The sequence below is a fragment of the Eublepharis macularius genome, chromosome 17 (assembly GCF_028583425.1).
Source record: "Eublepharis macularius isolate TG4126 chromosome 17, MPM_Emac_v1.0, whole genome shotgun sequence".
Lineage (NCBI taxonomy): Eukaryota > Metazoa > Chordata > Lepidosauria > Squamata > Eublepharidae > Eublepharis > Eublepharis macularius.
The window spans coordinates 2,468,812-2,491,356 of record NC_072806.1 but is presented as its reverse complement, the minus strand read 5'-3'; the positions used below and the strand labels follow the sequence as shown (position 1 = coordinate 2,491,356).

General features: G+C 47.2%; 2 protein-coding genes across 2 annotated transcripts; both read left to right on the top strand.

The window, feature by feature from the left end:
- The first annotated feature begins 293 nt into the window (after window positions 1–293).
- On the top strand, window positions 294–16,309 carry TNFRSF8 (TNF receptor superfamily member 8). The gene is made up of 10 exons (XM_055001753.1): window positions 294–302; window positions 1,350–1,440; window positions 3,377–3,505; window positions 4,997–5,152; window positions 6,385–6,478; window positions 9,009–9,175; window positions 10,772–10,894; window positions 14,578–14,603; window positions 15,147–15,351; window positions 15,783–16,309. The coding sequence occupies exons 1-10, from the start codon at window positions 294–296 to the stop codon at window positions 16,064–16,066; spliced, it is 1,284 nt and encodes a 427-aa protein (XP_054857728.1). The 3' UTR covers window positions 16,067–16,309.
- A 924-nt stretch (window positions 16,310–17,233) lies between these two features.
- On the top strand, window positions 17,234–18,512 carry RNF186 (ring finger protein 186). The gene has a single exon (XM_055001889.1). It carries the CDS (start codon window positions 17,367–17,369, stop codon window positions 18,510–18,512), a length of 1,146 nt encoding a protein of 381 aa, XP_054857864.1. The 5' UTR covers window positions 17,234–17,366.
- Window positions 18,513–22,545: the final 4,033 nt, after the last annotated feature.

Here is a 22,545-nt window from a genome sequence, read left to right as displayed (position 1 = left end):
TCTGCCGTGGGTTGGTGGGGCTTTCCTCTTCTCTGTTTTGCTTAATCTGAACAGCCCTGAATGAGCACTCCTCATGGCAAAGTCACGTTCTGACATATTCACAGCCCTTCGGTGTCGTTATTAACGTGGCCTCGACTTCAGCAAAGAGCCATTCATAAGCAGCCCTCCCAGTACTGCGGTGAACAGCAGAATCTTTTTGGAAGCCCGCTCGTTCTTCTCTCAGTGCTTCCCACCATCCTAAGTTCTTGTTGCTCCCTAACAGGCATGTACGACTAACTGGTAAGAACTCTGGCATGACGCTGGTAAGAAGGGCTCCAGAGCGGCCAGCTTGGGAGGCAGAAAAACTGGGCTTACTGAGAACGTGGCAGGCCGCCGTGCAGCTGGAAGGCTCTGGTGGGCTTGCTGGATCACAACTCTGCTGGCAGTTTGTTGGCCTGTCTGTCCGTTAACCAAATTTGCAAACGTAGGTCAATGTAATCAGTTACTATGGTAAGGTTCTCTGTAGAGGGCTGCCCTTGAAGATTGTTCAGTTGCCTTAGATGGTGCAAACTTCTTTTGCCCGGCGTTGCCCAGGCTGGTCATATCGCACTGATCTTGAAACTGCTTCAGCACCCTTTCTCCACCCCAGGCTTCGGAGCCAAATGTCAGGCCGGCTTGAGCTGGTTCCTGGGTGTCTCTGTGTGCATCTGCTCCTGTACAGAACTCCTTGCACGTGGAGATCAAAGTCTATTTAAGCTGTGTGGTCCCTGGCTCAGCTCCTCTGCAAAAACATCAGTCCCACTGGGTGGGTTAAATGTATCTGCAGCTCTTAGACTGCAGGGCCACGGATCTAATTGACATGTGAAAGCTCAGTATTCTGGAAGCAGCTGGGAAAGATGCTAGCTTCCAGATAGCTCTAACACGCTGCCTGTCTCAACCCAGATCGTAAAAGGGATCCTTACTCACAGTTTTAGCCAGTGAACGAGGCATGGTTCAAATATAAGCAAGATTCATCTTTATTGGTCCAGATTTGTTGTAGACAAGCGGTAAATTCATTATGACTGTTGCATCCTTGAGGGCAAGGGTCCGAACAAAGGGGGGAAGAGGACCATAAAACCTTTTAACACCTTCACAGGAAGCCTACAATAAAACTTCTATATTGGAGGGGGGACTACAATTCCCATGAGTACCAATTGTTAAAGGGACAGTACATAGTTCTGACTACACAGATACTGAGGCTTTCTAAGCTGTGGTTACAGTACACTCAGCAGTAGAGCACGGAGACTGACGACCATTTTACATTTTTGTTTTTCTTGGTTGTCTTACGACTGGTATTTTTAACAGTAGCTTTGGCCTGTCTGACATTCTAGGGAGAAGCTGTCTTGCCTCAGTCCTGTAAAGATGCTGAAGACAGGTTCTACAGCAAAGAAACCCAGAGATGCTGCTATCGGTGCCCCACAGGTGGGTATCTTTTAACACCTGATGTTGCCTTAGATCCACCTAGTTCAGTCTCCTCTGAGTGGCTGAGAAAGGGTCTTTCCTGGCATGGCTGCCCAAGTCACTTCCACTGGAACAGCTGATCCTGGGCTCTTCGGCATGTAAAGCGAGCACTCTTCCACTGAGATGCGGCCCTTTTGGTAGGGTTAGAGGACAAGCCACAGCTAAAATCCCAACGATTTAAACAAGAGCCTCTTGAGAGGACATCCTACATAGGGAGGGTGAGATCCGGCTGTGGCCCTCATTGCCATTCACATCTGAGAGTTGCTCGCCCCTGTTCTACGTATGAGAACACTACTGGAGTCATGCGCCAGCAGAAGCATGGGGTAGATTTCATCCACCTAGTTGGGAAGCAGAGACTTGCCGCTCCCACATGGCTCCAGTGCTTGTCCATGTGGTGTGAAATCATTCGCCACTTTGAGAATCGAAAAGAGCAAGAGTCCAGGAGCACCTGTAAGACTAACGAAAATTTGTGGTAGGGGATGAGCTTTCGTGAGGCACAGCTCACTTCTTCAGAAACTTTGGGAGTGTGTGTGAGCAGGGTCTTAGCTTTCTATGTGCAGGGATATTTTACCACGTTGAGCAAGACAGCAGCCAACCTTGCTAGTCATGGGAAGGGCCAGGAACTGTGGCCGAAAAGGGGATCGTTTCTTTAGCCAGAAATTTGTCAATTCTATAAGCAAGCTTCTAGTCTTTAAGTACAAAAGCGCTGTGTCTAAAATTATAAGGGCCCCTGTTCAGAAGGTGGGGACAAAGAAGTGCTACAAATAGAACTGTGTCCCGTCCCACCCACCCCCGGCGTTGGCCCATCCCTGGCTACAACCCCAGATGAGCACTTTCAAAACAACCAGCAACCAAACAGCACAATCCGGAAGGGCACGGTAACTTCCAGGGACTTAACTGTGGTGGAGGCAGATCTAACTTTGCACGGGACGCCCAGATGCAAAGGGGAGGCGTCAGTTAGTTTAGGTGGGGAGACCTCAGAGGTGCCTTGTCATGTTGGGAGGAGGGTGGCGAGAGTCAACAGGGAAGCAACAGTGCAAAACTTAGAAGGCAGATCATGCAGGAAAGAGGTCCCAGCCCCGTTGACTCACGCATTTAAAGAGCTTCACTCATAGCTCTTTAATAAGACCAGCCAGCAAGATGCATATCCCTGAGGTATGTGGTCTGAAACCCAGGCAGGGGGGACTTCCCCTAAAAGACAGTGCCACTGGGGGCTCTCCGGAGTTAGTCGCTGACTCATCAGGGGCAGTGGCGCTTGGGGCTTCAAGCAAAGCCCTAAAACTCCCTTGCCTGGTTTAAAAGAACTCCGTGGGTGGAGGGGCTTTTTGCCTTCATTCAAGAGGAAATTTCTGACATTTCTCCGCTGAGTTAGGGACTGGCTATTGGTTGCGTGCCACTGGGGGGCTTTTTGGCCAGCCCCCTGGCACTGCCAGATAGGCAGGTTTCCTTTGTGGTCTGGCTGCTTGTTTGTTTTGATTTCACTTCCTACCTTGCTGTATTTTAGGATGTATTGGTAGCTGCCATCGAAAGCCTCTGCTGGATCAGGCCAATGGTATATTTAGTCCAGTTTCCCATTTCCTGCCATGGACAACCAGGGGCCTCTGGAAGGCCAAGAAGTGGGATCACAGAACCCGTCTCTTTATTTGACCTGCCCCAGTCACTGGCATTCACAGGACACTGCCTTGAAACTTGGAGGTTCTATTTAGCTATTATGGCTCATACCCATGGATGGACTCCTCCTCCTCCAAGCATCTGCCTAAAGCCCCTTTTAAGCTCTTTCAGTGGCCGCTGCTGCCTCTTGTGTCAGTGAGTTCCGCAAGCTGATTCTGCATTGTTTGCAGATGCCCCTGGAAGTTGTCAATTATATTTTCTCTGTCCTCCACTACCATCTCTCTAGGGTTCACGCCAAAGACCAAATGCCCTACTGATCGCCAAAGTGACTGTGAGAAGCAGTGTGGACCAGATCAGTTCCTGAACTATGAAGAACTGACACCCCGGTGTCAGGACTGTTTGACGTGCAACTCAGGTAGTGGCCGCTGGAGCCTGCCTTGATTGTCATGTTCCACTTTTGAGACAGATGCCTCTTTCCCTGCACCCTCCTGACCTCTTGCCTTGCTTTCCCTATTAGAGTAACCCCTCTAGCATCTGTTTGCAAACACACATACTGAACAGGTATTGCTTTGCCGTGCAAACAGCCATGTCAAGGGGCTCACCTGGTGCCAGTTTGGTGTAGTGGATAAGAGCGGCAGGACCCTAATCTGGAGAGCCAGGTTTGATTCCCCACTCATCCGCTTGAAGCCAGCTGGGTAGCCTTGGGTCAGTCACAGCTCTCTCAGAGCTCTCTCAGCCCCACCCACCTCACAGGGTGTTTAATATGGGGATAACATGGTTTGTTAACCGCTCTGTGTGGGCATTAAGTTGCCTTGAAGGGTGGTATATAAATCAAATGTTGTTGTTGTTGTTATTAACCTTTAGGTGCCAGATGAAAATTCTGTTATTTTTCTAGGCATTCTACGGTGTTTTTAATATCTTCCGTTTTACTTTGAGGCATTCTCCTGTTTAATCTGATGAGTGTGTATTTTCTGTGTTTCCATCTTGTGGGTTTTTTAAAACCGAAGTGGGGCTTCCATGTTCTTTCAAGTTTATTGCTGTTGAATTGCTTGCAAGATTTTCCGCTCCTGGTATTTTATTCCAATGATGTCAAAAAACTACCTCGTGCATTATATATATATTTTTTTAACATAGGGAGCATGGATAAGAAATAGTTTAAATAAAGCTACTAATCATGAGCAGCTCTAGGCCAAAGCCCCATGAGTTCTGTCTGCTGCCTTCAAGTCCAACTAGGGCAGGATCTACACATACAGCATAATGTGAAGGTACAGCACAGGAGAGCATACTTTTTTGTAATGCATCCTCACACAATAAGGAGAGAACTCCCTGCAAGTAGAAAAAAAGCTTATCAAGGAGAGCATTTTTAAAACAGTCCTCTGTTCTACTGTTCTGCTTGCAGTGAGGCTGTATGTGTGTGCATGCTATGAAGAAGATTATTTGATCTCTCACTACAAGCATTGTAAAGTGATAAGAGTCCATTCTACCACTGCTGTATTCTACCATCTTCTTTGGCTACATTAGAGATGCAGTCCATCTTCAGTGATGGAACAAATTCCAGGCGGGGCATGCCCTGTCCATCTGCAACTAACACAGGCTCTTTTTGATCAGTTACCAAGAAATAGTAGAGTCCAGTAGCACCTTTAAGACGAACCAATTTTATTGTAGCATAAGCTTTCGACAACCACAGCTCTTCTTATCAGATGCATCTGATGAAGAGAGCTGTGATTCTCAAAAGCTTATGCTACAATAAAGTTGGTTAGTCTTAGAGGTGCTACTGGACTCTTTACTATTTTGCAGCTACAGACTAACACGGCTAACTCCTCTGGATCTATTACCAACAAATGCGTGTCTTCCCCACCCCTTGTCCAGCTCTTCCAACGTCTCTTTTTTTATTCCTCCCCTGCAGAACGCAATCTTGTGCAGAAGGCGCCTTGCACGCACAATTCCAGCCGGGTGTGCATGTGCAAGCATGGGCTGTACTGTCAAACGAGCATCCCAAACACTTGCGCTCGATGCTCCCCCCTGACAACCTGCAAGCCCGGCTTTGGAGTCAAAATTAGAGGTAGGAGCATAATGGCCACACGTGGGGCTACATTCGGATGTAACAACAAACTGAAAGAGCGTGAGAAATTCCATTTTCCTGCATTCTTCCCTTCCCGTGTGACCCAGAGACCGAAACCTTCCTGGTTCACAAGAAACCACAGCGTGTCATGACATTTGGACAGCATGACAAACTGTGGCTCGGTCTCTTGCCCGTGGCCCAAGATTCCAAACCAGGACTAAAATGCCACTTTGGAAGAGAAGAGCTTCACAGGTAAGCTGGCAGGATGGTCAGGAGGCGGGCAAGTGAGCTGTCCTGTAGGTGCTGGCGGCTCTGGCATTCCTTGCACTCAGGGCTTTTTTTCTGGGAAAAGAGGTGGTGGAACTCAGTGGTGGAACTCAGGACCGCACAATGACGTCGCTTTGGGTCCGCTGGGACAAGGGGGGAGTTTTTTTAAAGTTTAAATCACCCTTGGTGAAAATGGTCACATGGCCGGTGGCCCCGCCCCCTGATCTCCAGACAGAGGGGAGTTTAGATTGCCCGGAGGGCAATCTAAATTCCCCTCTGTCTGGAGATCAGGGGGCAGGGCCACCGGCCTTGTGACCATTTTTAAGAGGTTCCGGAACTCCATTCCACTGCATTCCCACTGAAAAAAAAACTTGTTTGCATCATCTTGGAGAGCCAAACGAGAGGCTAGCTAGATCCTCATCCTTTGTCTACAAATTGCAGAACTCTGAGATGGTGGTGTGGAGCAGCAACAATCAGACTCCGGAGGATGGCGCTTCAGGGCCCTGATACCAGACTCCCTGGCCAGAGCTCCTTGGCTCCTGCCTTTCTTGTTGGGGTGTGTGTTATGTGCCATCAAGTCACCTCCGGCCTACAGAAACCCTTTGAATGAAAGACCTACACAACGTCCTCTCATTAACACACTTGCTCAGATCCTGCAAACTGGAGGACGTGGCTTCTTTGATTGAGTCCAGCCACCTCGTTTTAGGCCTTCCTCTTTTCCTGCTGCCTTCCACCTTTCCTTGCATTATTGACTTTTCCAGAGGATCTTGTCTTCCCATGATGTGACCAAAGTACAATAGCCTCAGTTTTGTCATTTTAGCATCTAGGGAGAATTCAGGCTTAGTGCGATCTAGAACCCACTTGATATGATCTAGTACCCACTTCTCAGCGGTAGCCCCTTCAAATGGCTGCATTTATTTTTATGGTGATTTCCCCCTTAATTCAGTCCTCCTTTCTTTGGCCAGGCACTTCTGAGGAAGATACGGTATGTGAAAAATGCCCTCCAAGGACCTTCTCTGAAGCGGATTCAAGTACAGAGACATGCCAGCCCCGCAGAGTGTGAGCCCCGCTTGCTTTGCATTGATTTATTCAGTGGGACTGTATCCTGACCTTTCACATAACCACAGGGTGGGGGGCAGGAATTTCATCAAAAGCTGGATGACGGAATTGGCATTTTCATAGGGTCAAAACCGAACCCTGGGAATGCAAAACGGAAAGCAAGTATGAATAGAACTTAGTAGTTATGCAGTGCGGGGAGACCTTGCATTCAGTCATCTTTACAACAGGCCTGTAAAGTTGTTCAGTAAAAATGGCTAAAATCTATTGCTTGCGTCTGGTTGGAATACCATTTGGGAACTTGAAAGCAAGGCTGTTTGTGTTCTGGTGGACTGATCACTGCTTTTTGTGCACGGGTGGGAGACAGAAATGTAGTTTTAAATGTTCTTGGTATTGAGGGCCATGCAAAAACGTGGATCTATGGTCACATATTAGCCCTCATGTATTTTTTTTCTGTCACCTATCAACAGATGTTGGAAATCTTTCTCTATAAGAAAAGTGAGGGCATTACTAGTTAGAAAAAGGACAAAGGGGAAGGCATCTGACAGTAGTTTATAATATGTGTGGTACGGCAAGGAGAGCCCTGATCTGGATAGCCCCAGCCAGCCTGCTCTCACCAGATCTCAGAAGCTAAGCAGGGTTGGCCATGGTTAGTAATTGGATGGGAGACCTCCAACAAAGACCAGGGCTGCAGAGGCAGGCAATGGCAAACCACCTCTGTTAGTTTCTTGCCTTGAAAACCCCACTAGGGGGTTGCCATAAGTCAGCTGTGACTTGAAGGCACTCTCCACCACCACCCTGGAGAGGGGGGTGCAATATTTCCCCCCTCTCCTTTCTGAGGGACACTGGATGAAGTCGACAGTAAAATCAGAGCAGACAAAAGGAAGTACTTCTATACATGATACGTAAAAGCAGCCTGTGGAACTTACTGCCACAAGAGACAATGATGGCCTCTAGCACAGGTTGCTTTAAAAGGAGAGCAGACAAATGAATGATGAGCGGGTTTATATTAGGTTATGATGATGACTAAATGAACCTTCTGTGCTTGGAGATGGGTCTGTCTTGGAATGCCGGGTTTTGGAAGGCAAAAACCAGGACAAGCTTTGGGCCTCTGTTTGTGGACTTTCCAGAGGGATTTTGTTGGCCACTGTAGGAAAAAGGATGCTGGACCAGAGAGACCCTTTGGTTTGATCCTGAAAAGCTCCTCTGAGGTTCTAGCAGAATCACGTTTTTTCCGCCTCCACTGCCCCCCCCCCCCTCAGTGCTGAGAAAGTAAGAACTTCCCTTTCTGATTCCTTCCTTTGCTAACTTTTGAAAAACATTACAACCCACACCAGTGAAACCGTCAAGTCTCTACTCAGGCCCTAGCATTTTTACTGTGGGCCAGAGAGGAAGGAGCATAGCAGAACAGACCTTGGCGGGCAGGCGAGGCAAGAAGGAAGGTGGCAAACGTCATGCTTTGGCACCAAACATGTCCCGATGGGATTACACCCGAGTCTGTTCCCAAGGCCACTTAGTCAAAATAATAAAATAGTAAAGAGTCCAGTGGCACCTTTAAGACTAACCAACTTTATTGTAGCATAAGCTTTCGAGGACCACAGCTCTCTTCATCAGATGCAACTTTATTGTAGCATAAGCTTTCGAGGACCACAGCTCTCTTCATCAGATGCAACTTTATTGTAGCATAAGCTTTCGCAAATCACAGTTCTCTTCGTCAGATGCTTCTGCTACAATAAAGTTGGTTAGTCTTAAAGGTGCCACTGGACTCTCTACTATTTTGTGACTACAAACTAACACAGCTAACTCCTCTGGATCTTGGTCAAAGTAGGTCTTTTGGGAGGGGCTAGCTAGAAAGAGCATATCGGTCTTTTGAAAGGGGGTGAGGGGAAGCAAAAGAGGCTGGGATTCTGAAAGATGCCTCCAGCTGGCATAGACCAAGAGGACATCTCGCCTAGCATCCCATCTCCCACCAGATTCCTTCTCCCAAAGGTCTGCAAGCAGGGCGTAGGCCTCAATGTCTCCCCTGCTGCTGCCTTCAAGAATTGGGTTTCAGAAGTGCACTGTCTCTGAACATGGAAGTTCTGTTTAGTTATTGTAGTTAATAGCCCCTGGTGGACCTCCCTCCATGAATTTTGTTGTTAAAGCCATCTTAGTTTGGCCATCACTACTTCCTGCGGCGGTGAGTTCCACAAATTAATCAGGCTTTTTCGGAAGTTCCTTATGAGTTCCTTTCAGCTAGAGGGTCCTTGAAGGCCCCCCCTTTCAGGGGTGATGCAGATGGTGAGCAGGGATAAGGCCCTTTTTGTGCTGGTGCTATGCCTTTGGAACTCCCTTCCCCAAGAGGTCTGTCTATCTGGTGCCCTCATTGTTGGCATACACATGGCTATTCCTGCGTGCTTCTGGTTCCCCCACCTAGTTTTGTTCTGATTTGATTCATAGCTTCTCTGCAGAAGTGGGTAAGGATGCCTGCGTGACTAACCAGGTTCGAACTGGAACTTTTGTCTTCCTGCTTCCCTATTGTTCCTTTTCCCAGCAATACCAGGCCAGAGAAGCTTGCAGAAAAGCAAGAGAACTCTGCGCGGGACCAACTTGGGCTGGTATCCTCTAACATTCTGGACACAGTCACCACACAACCCATGAACAAATCAAACAACACTGGAATTCCAGACATCATGACACAACAGAAGATTTTAATCAAAGGTGAAGAGACAGCGTTGTTTTGGGATCTAAGGGTGAAATCTCCCTTTCTTCGAATTTGCATCCCGAATGGCCGATGCTGTTTAGTTCCCGCCTTGCAGAGTAGATGAAACATTTGCTTCCAAGTTCTGTGAAATTGTAAAGAGTCCAGTAGCACCTTTAAGACTAACAAACTATACTGTAGCATAAGCTTTCGAAAACCACAGTTCTCTTCGTCAGATGCATGGCCACTGTAATCTATATATATAAAGACAAGTGTCCTAACTGACTCGTCAACGCCCAGCCCAAACCCCTGGACCTAGAAACATGATATTTGGGCAGGACATTCCTTTCATGAAGTAAACACCAAGACGGGATTTTCAAAAATTCACCACCTAAGCTGGTAAAAAGGGGTAAAATGTGTTTTCCCAAAGGGATACAGCTTCGCTGTGCGGCTGGCAGGCTGCTGCCTGCTTGCACCCCTCCCCTCCCCTGCCAGCTTGACCATGCATCTGACGAAGAGAGCTGTGGTTCTCAAAAGCTTATGCTACAGTAAAGTAGGTTAGTCTTAAAGATGCTACTGGACTCTACTGTTTTGCAACTACAGACTAACACGACTAACTCCTCAAGTTCTGTGAAGGGGCTGTGGCTCAGTGTCTGAACACCAGCTTTGTGTACAGAAGGTCCTGGGTTCTGGCCCTGGCCTAAGCAGGTAACAGGAATGGGGAATGGCCTTCCTCAACCTGAGACTGGGCTTGGTGGGCCAAGGCTGATTTAGCTTCATAAAAGAGAGAACGTTGGCAGGTGCTGCTTTTCTCCTCCTGGCAGCGCTAGGACTGTGACTTCTGATTGCATACTCAGAAATGATGTCCTCCTCCTCTGCAGCTGTCGAACATACAGAAGCCCCTCCATCCTCTTATCATTTGGCCACTGTAATATATATATATATATATATATATATATATATATATATATATATATATATATATATATATATATATATATATATAAAAAGACAAGTGTCCTGACTGACTCATCAACATCCAGCCCAAACCCCTGGACCTAGAAACATGAAATTTGGAGAAAACATTCCTTCCATGGTACCAACACCCACTAAGAAGGGATTTTAAGAAATTCACCCCCTAAGGTGGTAAAAAAGGGTAGAATGTGTTTTCCCAAAGGGATACAGCTTCCCTGTGTGGCTGGCAGGCTGCTGCCTGCTTGCACCCCCGCCTGCTGCCAGCTCAGCCATTCTTCCGATTGGGCCAGCCTTTCAGGGTCATTTGCATATGTGGGCTGATTGGGGCTCACAACATTCCACACTTCATCTCCTCCAGAGATGGCACTATACTATTATACTACAAAACCAACTTAAAAAAAACCCAAACCAAAAAATGTTACATACTCGTATTATAACTGAATTTAAAGTAGTTAAATACTGTAGCGAAGCACAGGTATCATGCTAGTGAGGATATAAGTGGTGGTTCATTGTGCTTTTCAGCATCCCGTATTTGTGATTCTCCAACTGAAAGGAACCAATTGCAATTTTCTATTGGCTAAAGCAGCAGTTACATCTTTTGCTCTTTTGCTCTGACCTGTGTTGTGAACTTGGTTTTGTAGAGGAAAAGGATTTTACGCTCTTGGCAGTAGCACTTCTGTTCACGTTACTACTGTGCGCTGGCTTGGTGATGCTGTGGAAGAAGAGAGTTTGCAAGAAGTGGACTGTCCCCCACAAAGTGACAAGTGAGTTCGGAAAGCGCCATTCAGAACTTCCTTCTGTGAACTGGCTTGCTTCTTGATCGATACGGGGGTGGTGACGGTGGTGGAGTATATTGCGAATAGGGGAAAGTGGCTAGGGAGGGGGCTTCATGTCCTCTGAACACGAGTCGTTCTGTGTTTCTGATTTTGTCTTGTCTGTTCTTATTGATTTTCTTTTTGGTTTCTATCCATTTGTCTTAAAACTCTTATATTGCAAATTGTTTTAAGCACATATCGGGGTGAGGGGGATACAGGGTCTTTTTTTTTCTTTTCCAAAAACAAAATTGTTTGAGTCAATGCTTATTTTCCAAAATTATAGCTGCAACTCTCACTTACTAGGGAGTCTGTGACATTATTCTCAGTAGGATCTTGTTCTGATGAGTATGCCTGCAGGGAAATTAATTTAAGATTGATCTTAATTTAAGTGCCAGAATTCAAGTCCCTGGAAGCCCTTCTCTCGCATCCTCAAATACGGCAGGGAAGAGGGGTTACTGAGTGGTGCTGGCGAGACATCCTGTGCCCGCTTAGAAGCACGCCCTTTCTGATTGCTGTTGCTTTTGTGGCTAGACTTCACATTGGCAGGAAGAAATATTTTGGGGCTGAGTTTGAGCTCACAAGAAGGGCTCTCCCGGAACCTGGGCTCAGTCCTGAAATATGGAAAACAACAGTGAACATTCTTGGAGCATGCACAGAATTTATTTGTTATTTATAGTCTGCCTTTCTCATGACGGACTCTAGACGGATTACATAACAGAAGGCAAAAAGATCAACGGCTGGGACATTCAGTAAAAAAGACAAGAGGCTATCGGCTGCAGAAATTTAAAAATCCAATACAAAGTTAAAACAATGGTGAAACAAAATAAAAGCAATTTAACGTGCCGTTTCCTCTCCACTCAGCAACCAGTTCTACCAGACATGTGGGATTAATTTTTTTTGGTTTATCGGAGAGACATGTGGGTTTCTTTTTGTTGAACACATTCCACACTCATCTGCTTGGCTTGGCTTCCCCCAAAGGAATCCTGGGTATTGTAGTTTGGCACGGGTGCTGGGAATTCTTTGTTGGAAATCATTAGCTCCATATGCTAGATCTATGATACCTATGGACTCTTGAGTGGGGAATGTCACCATTAAAAACAATAACTCCATATTGTTTTTCATCTTTTGTGCTTTTCCCCCCAAGATGTATATTGTTATTTTACAATGAATGTTTAAAACAGATGCAAGCCAACCAATGGGAAACCAGTTTACATAAGTTGTGCTGAAAAACTGGGAGGAGCAATGGTGCCGATAGCTTTTACTCAGATAGGAGGGCTATATTGTCATCTTGGATGGTTTACTAATGAGTTGGGAACCATAGACTTCACCACTATGTTGCCTTACATACTATCTGTTGCTTTAAATATGTGCTCCTATGAGCTACCTGTGCTTCATGTTGTCTAATGTCAGCCCTAGAATTGCTTATGTTCTGTTTCAGCATTTCTTCAACTCTGTATTGGATTCCTACTAATGCTATTTCTTTGTAAACTTTATTCATCTTATGGCATTGTTTATGGAAATGTCCTTGATACTGACTGTACTAATCTCACACAATGTAATCCATTTTGAGTCTCAGTGAGAAAGGCGGACTACAAATGACATAAATAATAATAATAACAAAGTGTCATTTATGAAAAATTCCAGCAGGGTAGCTGTTTCTCTGTTGTAAGAGACACACAGTCCTGTGGAATACTGAAGGCAGTTTTCACAAGAGTAGAGCATGCACCAAGTGCCAAGTGACTTGCCTGTCAAGGAAATGCGTTTTGTGTAACCTAGTGCATGGAAATTTCTGCCACTGCAAATCTACTTAGTCTTGAAGGTACCTTAAAAACAGAAGTATTTAAATAAATAAGTTGTGTGATTTCAGAACGCCACTAGGGGTCACTCTTTCCTTTTGTATTAAATTTAGTTCCTTCTTGTTCAACCCCCAGATAGCCATTTCGATTTCATTTCTCCCTTATGAACAGTGAAATTGAGATTCCCTATTTTTACCTTTTATTGTGACTTCATTCTGAATTTTCCCTTCAACATATACATTTTCCAATATTATTTATGCATCAATAAATGAGAAATAAACATTATGCATGTTACATGTACATAACTGCATATAAACCTTGTACGGCAGGCATATGTAACACGAATCTAATAAAACCAATAGCAAAAAACCCACATAAATGAATCCGAAAAGAAACCAAGCCAGGATTAGATCAAGATGGGTAGCCGTATTAGTCTGTCTGTAGCAGCAGAAAAGAGCAAGAGTCCAGTAGCACCTATAACACTAACAACATTTGTGGTAGGGTGTAAGTTTTCTTGAGCCACAGCTCACTTCTTCAGATCTGAAGAAGTGAGCTGTGGCTCACGAAAGCTCATACCCTACCACAAATTTTGTTAGTCTTATAGGTGCGACTGGACTCTTGCTCTTTCCAAATCAGGATTGCTTGCCTCTTCCGCAATGCCATCAAGTCCTTTGAGCTAGCCCCCAGGCCCCAAATTACTCTAAATCAGGGGTTCCTATGAATGGCTGGGAACCAGTGTTGGCTTGTTTTTATCTCTACGGCTCTTCAGAATTTGGCATTATCAACATTAGACGAACAAGTGGCGGACCCCTGAGTGCTCATGGCGAAGAGGGCATTCCAGTCTCCCACTCCTGCTGGTCCCTGGTTCCCCCAGTATGAGAAACAGTGTCTTAGTGTGCACTGTGCATGCTTTCTGCTCCACTACCAGCCAGGGAATAAGGAGTCTAGAGCTGGCGCAGAAAACATGCTGGCTATACTTCCTGGTCAAAATCTCCCCGCCTGCCTCTTTTGGCTCGGTTCTGGGCTTGGAATGCCCCCTCCTGACTGATAATCCAACCTAAGACACCTCTAGTGTGAGGTTACCGCTGAGATCTCATGATGAGGCGTCATGAGATCTCCTTCAGTATATTTTTTTTTTAGTTGTGACGTCTGTGCTTGTGTAATTATCATTTCTCTGTGTTGTTTTAAACTTCTTTCCTGTTCTATGATTTGTCCACAAGCCTGGGGATCCCCCTAGGTGTGTAAAAACTTCTTCCGTTTCGGTCCCTGGCTCTGCTTTGCAGATTTTTTTGATCGGGACTCTGGGGCCACATTTGGATGTAGAGATAGGAGGCAAAAGATCCCAGGGAGGTCCGCCTGGCCTCTACCAGAGCCAGGGCCTTTTCGGTCCTGGCTTCTACCGGGTGGAACTCTCTGTCTGAGGAAACCAGGGCCCCGCGGGATTTATTATCTTTCCGCTGGGCCTGCAAGACGGAGATGTTCCGCCAGCCGTACCACTGAAGACCGTCCACCACCCATGCAGGAGCTCATAAGTGTGGCACAGGGCATGATGTAAGAGCCAAGCCCTGTGCCTAAAATGCTGTATTTTAATATTTATATTCGCCAATTGAGAAATTTTATTGTATATGGAATAGTGTTTTAATGTTTATTTGTGTTTTATTGTTTTTAAACTGTATGTTACAAATTGTATGCTGTTACACCGCCCTGAGCCTGTCTGATGGGGAGAGCAGTCTAGAAATGCAATAAATAAATATATCAATTAATTAATTAATAAAAACAAAAGCATGATGGGAGGAAATGATTTTTTCTTTAATTCTCTTTTTCTGTCTATTGCAGTGTCCAACCAGGCAAAGATTTCTGCCGTAAGTGTAAACTCTGTTCTAGCTACTCATCTCATAGGTAAAATATTGGGAAGAACAAGCGCATGGGGAAAAGAGGAAGGGGTGTAGGGAGGCCCAAATGTGGTAGGGACGGGATATCTCACTAGGTCTAAAGAGCAAGATTTGGGCCCAATAGCACCGAACTACTGGACCAGAATCTTGCTCTTCTACTACAGACCAACGTAGCTACCCACCTGAAACGAGGTCTAGAGAGATTCTCAGCTTTTGGAGAAATCAGGAATTTGGAAAGCTGCAGGGACCAAAGTGGGGGAGGCGTGAGCAAGGGTGGCGAATCCATTCATTTGTGAGCGTCTCCAAACACACAAGTCATTAATTTATGGAACTCACCGGCACGAGATGTAGAGCTGGCCACTGCCGGAGACGGTTTTAAGGTGACTTACTGCGCAACCCTAAGCAGCGCTGCACCCTTCTAAGATCACTGAAGCGAACAGTGCTTAGGGCCCCACTTCTGCACGGAGGCAGGCTCCATCCCCGATCACCCTCCTGTTCTTCTGTTTCCTCAAGACTGGAGAGATGTCTCCCACCGAGGGGAGCCAGGAAGAGATGGAGATGATACTGCCAGAATCCCTCGCAAATGCCTCCTCCAGCGGCTCCCTCTCGGAAACGGAAGAAACGTCCAGCCTTGACTCGGAAGGGGCTGAGCTGCTTCAGGTGGATGGGGGGGTGCTTGTGGAGCCTGCTGTGAGGAGCCACACAAGTAACTGCATTGGTGAGAATATGGGGCGATATTCTCGTAGGGGTTTTTTGCTGCTGAGGCTTGCGGCGAGAAGGGAGAACCGGCCCTTCCACGGCTGGTGCAAAAAAATGCACGCTGCACATTTCAGGGATAGAAAACCCTTAGCACTGAGGCTAAGAGCATGATGCGCAATCCGGGAAGTCCCTGATTCCATTCTCATCTCTGCTACAAGCTTACTTGGGGGGCTCAGGCAAGCCAGCCTGAGCCCCCCCCCCATGAGCAGAATGGGGATAACAATCGTAGCAGCTCACTTTACAGGGCTTACAGGGATTGTGGCAAGGTAACGTGCCGCTCCTTCAGGGCTCTTCCAGCTCTTTGCTGTGCAGAACTGTGCATAGATCTGTCTGCGCTACTTATCCAGATGGCACAACTCATCTAGCCTGCCTGTGCTTCCTCCTCTCCAGAAAAAATATACATCATGAGAGCCGACACCGTGATCGTGGGGTCTGTTTCGGAAGTGCCCAACGGTAAGGCCTGCCCTGCCAGAGGTGAAGAAGGCACCTGTGGTGCCCAAGAAGAGGCCGAGGAAACGGAAGTGGTCATGCACTATCCAGAACAGGAAACGGCGTTCTCTCCAAAAAGTGACATCACAACTCCGGTCGAGGAAGAGTGGGAGTTTCCCCGTTCTGTCCTTGCCAACGAGAAGCCATTGGAAATCCGAGAGGAAAGTTTGGGAGGAGCCAGCTGAGCTTCTAACTGCTCACAGTGCGGACAACACTTTTAAGAGGCAAACTTGGCTGAGTTTTTTGCCTTCACAACAACCGTATGAGGTAGTGTGATTGTGGGAGACAGGACACACTTGCTGTCCAATGAGAAGTGGGAGACTATTTGACGACTATTTATCGTTTTATGGGGCGATATTCTCCTAGGGGTTTTTTGCTGCTGACTGAGGACTCGGGATCTCCCGCAAACAGAACAGGAAACATATTCTGAAGGAAGAGTTTTAAAGCAACTTTTCTTTGTTGATAATGGCTTGCAAAACCCCAGATGTATAGCTTCATCTTTATATATTTTCAGATTTTAAAATGATTTTTTAAAAATTCCTAAAGGAAATATAAGAGATTAGAGGTTTATTACATTATATGTGAAAAGTGGATAGAGAGAATTTTTTCTCCTTTTCCCACAGTTCTATTGTCAAGGAACAGAAAATTCAAGACAAACTAAAGATGTTATTAATTTATGAAACTCATTTCCATAGGACAGGGTAAGGGCCATTGGCTTTAAAAGGGGAGAAGGCTACAGCCTGGAGTGGCCATTAATAGAACCAGGTTCAGAGGAAATCTGTTTTTCAATACAAATTGTTGGGGCAACACCAGAAGGGGGCTTTGGCCTCTGCCAGAACCAGTACGCTGGACCGGATCCACGAGGGCTCCTTTCCCATTCTTAAATATGGACTGTGCCGGACAGGTATTTTGGAGAAAAGACAAAAACAGGTGTCTTTAAGATGGCCTGTTGACATTTCCCAATGTTGATTCTAAAATCCTCAATAAGATTAAGATTTTTCAAAACATCCCAGACTATTGAATGTCAAGAAATGTTTGAAATTCCAGAAATATAACAGTAAATCTGCTGGCCCCTGCATAGATAGCAGAAGATGCACCATGTGGGGGTCTCTATTTACTCAGGGGACTCTCTAGATATGTGGGAAAATATGACTTAGTCGATTAAGAAAGAAACGAGACCCTGAAAGACCCAGACGAGGACGGGGCATGTTGAGAAAGGGCAGAATATCGAGCTGAGAACCCGTTCAAGGGGAGCAGATGAGAACTCAGTCTACTTCAGGCAGCAGAGAGTTCACACAAGTCTGGAGGGGGTAATTGGGGGGGGGGATTTCCAAATTTCCTTTGCCAAATGTTGAATTTTCAATCTGCTGGGAGGGGGTTCTCCCCCAAACTCAACTGGGAGTGTTTCCAGCTCGCAGGGAGCTATTGACAGTGGTCCCACCTTTGCGGGCAATCTTAAGCAGCCTCGTTAGGGTTTGTTGACTAATGCTAAAGAAAGGTTTGCTCTCTGGGCTGGAATTACCGGGCAATGTTATCGGGTGCCATAAAGCGCTGTGGCCGTTGGGGTTACTGATTAACACGGCTTCCAGACGTCATCGGCTTCCCAGTGGCCAGGCTGCTCTGAGACCTCACCAAGCTGCCGGGTCTGTGTCCTGGGAACAAAGCTCCTTTATAAGAAGAGCTGACAGATCTGCTGGGACGCTTTGCAAGAGGCTGATCCGTATCCCGGAGGCAAGCGCTTTCTCCACGGAAGGCCTCTCAGACAACCTGCACATGGAGAACGAAGCCAGAGGGGAGATGGAGAAGGCGGGAAGGGCGGTGGAAGAGGCAGCACAGTTAGAGGCTCCCAAGGAGCCGACTCCAAACACGGACAGCAGTCCAGGAGTCGAAGTCTGTGCCGTAGAAGAGGCAGCCTCCTCTTGTCCCGCTGCAGCAAAATGCCCGGCTGCAGATGCTTCTCAGCCCCTGGGACTGAAACGTTCAGCATCCCTGGAGCCCCACACCTCGATAACAATGGCCCCCCCACAGCCTGCCCCTGAGCCACACCACCAGCGTACCCCCAAAGCCTCAATTGCCGAGATGGACTGCCTCATCTGTTTCAACCGGTACAGCGCTTCCCGGCTGCCGAAACTTCTGGCCTGCCAGCATGCCTTCTGCGCCGTCTGCCTGAAGCTCATCTTGCACAACGAGGATCACACCTGGATCATCACGTGCCCTCTCTGCCGAAAAGCCACCGTCGTTTTCGGCGGCCTCATCTGCAGCCTCCGTGACAAAGAGGATGTCTTGAGCCGGCTGGACAGCCCTGACCCAGACGCCAAGGTGCCCTGTCCTCCAGACCCTCCGGGCAGCAGCCAAGCAAACTGCCGGTCCATCTCCAGGAACCAAGAACCCGAGAGCAACCGGACAGCTGCCAAGAGACTGGTGTTGCTCTTGCTGCTGGTGGCCGTGCTGATAGTCCTGGTTCTCCCTTTCATGTACACGGGGCTGCTGAAGTGGGCCTTGAGTGGCGTGGTGGTCTTGGGGCTTGTCATGTCAGGAGTTCTTTGCTGCAACCCTGGTTGGAGGAATTGCTCGGACTTCTCCTTGCCCCCTTGGAGGAAAAAGGAGAGCCACGTGGCATCGGTCGCCTGAAAAGACCTGGGCCTCTGGATTGCTATATGACCTTCTGGGCATTGCAAGAGACGTGCAAGGGAGGGGTGGGGGGGGGGTCACAACGGTTGGTATTCCTTGGAGTCACAATCGGCCAAGGCCTCCCATTCTTCAACTCAGTGCCCAGCCGGACGAGCCCCACTGCCAACCAAAAGACTAGGGGTGACATGGGGGAAGGTGGAGGAGGGGAGGGGCTAGCAGTCTTGCTGAAACAAGTTCTTGTGTTTATTTGCCCTGATGCACAAGCTCGAGGAGTGCGTAACTTCATGCAGAGTAGATGCCCAGAACACTCTTCGACCCCCCTTCTGTCGCACACGTGGAATGGCAAAAATGGGGCTTCTAACCTTTAGTGACTGGCCATAAGGACAAGCTGGGGGTGGCTTTTCAGGAGTAACTGGACACAGAGAATTTGTTCTCCTGCGTATAGTTTAGTGAAGATTTCAGAGACCAATTCACATCAAGATCAAACGGAACGGAACTCAGCAATCCCAGCCAGAGGGAAGTGAAACACAGTATTGTCAAAACGTATTCCCCCGCGGAACAGTGTGTGTATTTAATAGGTTTTGATACAGAACATCTGTATAAACATCATTGTCTTTGAACTTCTGCCTGTGTCTCCTTTTCTTTCTTCCTTTTCCTGTTGCCCACTCCTTGTTCCATCCAAGCCTTTGTCTTCGAAGTGAGGTTGATCCCCCCCCCCAAAGATGTCTGCCCGTCTGCAACTCTTTAAGAGCAAAAACTGACCACTGAAGTTTCTCGGCAACAGAAAAACTTACGCACGCACGGAGCCTCAATCTATTGGTGTGTGTGTGTGTGTGCAAACAACAGCCTTTGTATGGAGGCCACAACACATGCAGTTTTTTCAAGGTAGGTTCGGCAACTATTCTACCACCTGTGCCTTTAGCAGCACCGCAATCGGCAACCATCAGCACATAGAGATGCTTTTGTCCAAGCCGTGAAAAGCATAAGCAGTAGATTGTTGCAGATGAAGCTGCTGGCAAAGGCTTAAGAGCAGGCCGGGCTGGTTTCCGGTGGTCCACTGGCAACCCTATTTTGCTGTCCAAGCAGCTAACCTCACTAAGAAGCTTCCCCGTGTAATTTTGTCGCATTTCCCAGACACCTGGTTGGCTCCCAAGCATGGCCTCCAGATGGGCTGGAAAGTTTATATAAGGCCCCCCCAGCCCTGAAGGGTTAAGAATCCTAGAAACAGAGATCTGGGACACCAAGGGTCATCTAGTCCAACCCCCTGCACAGTGCAGGAAATCCAGAATTATCTCCCCCCTCAATGACCCAATGCCCAGTTCATGGAGTCACCCTTTGCAGGTGTCAGTACAGCCACACCAGCTATCTTGCCTTTAGTGTTCTTCAGTTTGTTCTTTGTCCCATTACCAATTGCTCACTTACCTTTATTTAAGGCGTTTTAAATTTTTCTTACAAAAGGATTCTTCCTTAACCTTCACTTTCTCCAACCACCCTCGCTGGCTTGTCTTGACTCAGCTCAGCTCAGCTGTCTATCTTGGGCTCTGGTAGGTGGCAGCGTGGATTCCCGCCCCCATGCCTTCACTGTTGGGACTCAACTCCATGTGGGAGGGGGGAGGCGGAAAGCCTTTGGGAGCCATTAAATAGTGAACCTCTAGGAACAGACAAGCTGCCTTTAGAATAAATTGGACCCCTGCTTGGCATCATCTCTGGTCCCCCTCAGCGGTTCCCCAGGATCTGGGGCAGAGAAAGATCTTTTTCAGCATCTGCCCTCCCTCCAGTCCTTTGAGCTGCTGATTCCTAGATACAACTCTACTGAGCGGCAGCCCCCACCCCCTTAGAGGATCAAGAAGAAATTAACACAAGATATGGAGAAAGAACTGCTCCCCAAAGACAGGGCCAGAAGGTGACTTTGGGGGTGATGGGCAGAGGCGCTGGGGAGGGGGGGAGCCATATTTTAGGGAGGGCTCCTAAAGGTAAAGGTAGTCCCCTGTGCAAGCACTGAGTCATTACTGACCCATGAGGGGACGTCGCATCATGACATTTTCTTGGCAGACTTTTGGTTATGGGGTGGTTTGCCATTGCCTTCCCCAGTCATCTCCACTTTACCCCCAGGAAACTGGGTACTCATTTTACCGACCTTAGAAGGATGAAAGGCTGAGTCAACCTTGAGCCGGCTACCTGAACCTGGCCTCCGCCAGGATCGAAATCAGGTCCTGAGCAGAGCTTGGGCTGCAGTACTGCAGGTTACCACTCTGCGCCACGGGGCTCCTAGTGTAGGGAGGGCTCCTACACTACCATTTTTAAAAGGCTACTGGGAAGAGGCAACTTTTGCCTCCCTTGTCGTATTCAGCACTGGGCCTCGTCATTTTCGTTAAGCGTCGACCCCAAACCCCCTTCTATCCATAACTGAAGAGCCGGCAGAGGTCCATTTACCTAACTCCCTGAGATAATAGGACGAAGGGGGCTCTGACTCTCGAAAGCTCATATCCTGGAAATCTAGCTGGTCTTTAAGGTGCTACCGAACCCAAATCTTGCTCTTCTGCTACAGACTAACACAGCCTCCACCTGAAACTATCCCTGAGATAATAGGAACGTATGAAGTTGCCTCGTAGTCAGACCCCCTTGGTCCATTGAGGCAGAGAAGAGTTTCTCATTATTACTAGGATCATTTAACTGGAGATGCCGTGGCTTGAATCTGGACTTTCTACGTGTAGCGCAAGCCCCTCTGCTTGGGGATCCAGCCCCTTAGGGCACGATCCACTTGAATACTTTCCCACATATACCTGAGTAACAAGAAGCCACTTGGCCTTCTCTTGTGGTGTGAGATGTTTCCATGAATTTTCACCAGTGATCTCTGGAGCAGGTGCTGAACAAAGACAATCTCTTTGGGGCAATAAATAAAAATACTATCCAGGTGATCTTTGATTGGAAGGCTGTGAAAATACAATAGAGGTATAGACCGTATAGAGAGGGATGCATGCATGGAACCATCTTTGAACTCACTCCCCCGTCCTGAGGGAGTTGTACACTCCAAAGAAAAGATCAGGTCTTGTTCTTAGAGGCTTAGAAACAGGGATATAATGGAGGATTATAAAATTATGCAAGATGTGGAGAAAGTAGATAGAACTTTTTCTTTCCCAAAATACTAGAACTCAGTGACGTTTAATGAAATCAACAGGCAGCAGATTCAGGACAGACCAAAGAAAGTACTTATTCATACAAAGCACAATTAACTTGAGGAACTCATTGCTGAAGGATATGTTGATGGCCACTGGCTTAGATACTTCAGAAAGGGATCAGAAGCTATTAGCCAGGATAGCTAAACAGAAACTCCATGTTCAGACTTTCAGAGACCTAGCTGCGTTAGTCTGTTGCAATGCCAACAAACAGTAGTCCAGCGGCACCTAAAAGACTAACCAAATTTTATTCTTTTATGGACTAGAGCCTACTTCTTCAGATGCCACACAACAACTTCCCAGTAGGCAGACATTTTATGTAGGAGATTAGGGGAGGTGGACAGGCCAAGGGGCCATGAAATGTCAGAAGAACAGAGTGAAACGTAAATCTGTAAAGTGAAAACGTAGCTAAGAAAAATATAGAGACCATTAATTAATGATGCTAAGCCAGTCGATCCCTTTGGTGCATTGAGAGCCGCACCCAGTAAGGCCCTAGGATCCTCCCCCCTCAATACAGGTCTTACGGAATTTTTCTACATATTTATTTTGATTTTAATTTTATATAAATTACATTTTGCCCTATACTTCCTGATTCTCATGACCTCTTGACACTTTTTGAAAACTCTTGCATGAAATAAATGCCCCGTGAGGATACATTCATTGCACTTGACGAAGTAGGCACTAGTCCATGAAGGTTTGGGCTGGAATAAGAGGCTGGTGATGGAGAAGATGGCTCGTAACTGCTGTCTATTCATGTCCAGAGGCCATGGACCCCTGATTACCAACCCGCAGCCACAAGGGGAGACTTTTGACCCTGCCTGGAGGCCTTCTGGGAGCATCTGTCGGAAACAGGATGC

What these genes read in the sequence shown, in the direction of transcription:
- TNFRSF8 (XM_055001753.1), top strand. An exon ending in ACATGCCAGCCCCGCAGAGT is followed by an intron (nt 6,479 to 9,008) that starts GTGAGCCCCGCT and finishes TCCTTTTCCCAG; the next exon opens with CAATACCAGGCCAGAGAAGC. An exon ending in ACAGAAGATTTTAATCAAAG is followed by an intron (nt 9,176 to 10,771) that starts GTGAAGAGACAG and finishes TTGGTTTTGTAG; the next exon opens with AGGAAAAGGATTTTACGCTC.
- RNF186 (XM_055001889.1), top strand. Translation starts at nt 17,367, where the DNA reads ATGCTAAAGAAAGGTTTGCTCTCTGGGCTGGAATTACCGGGCAATGTT.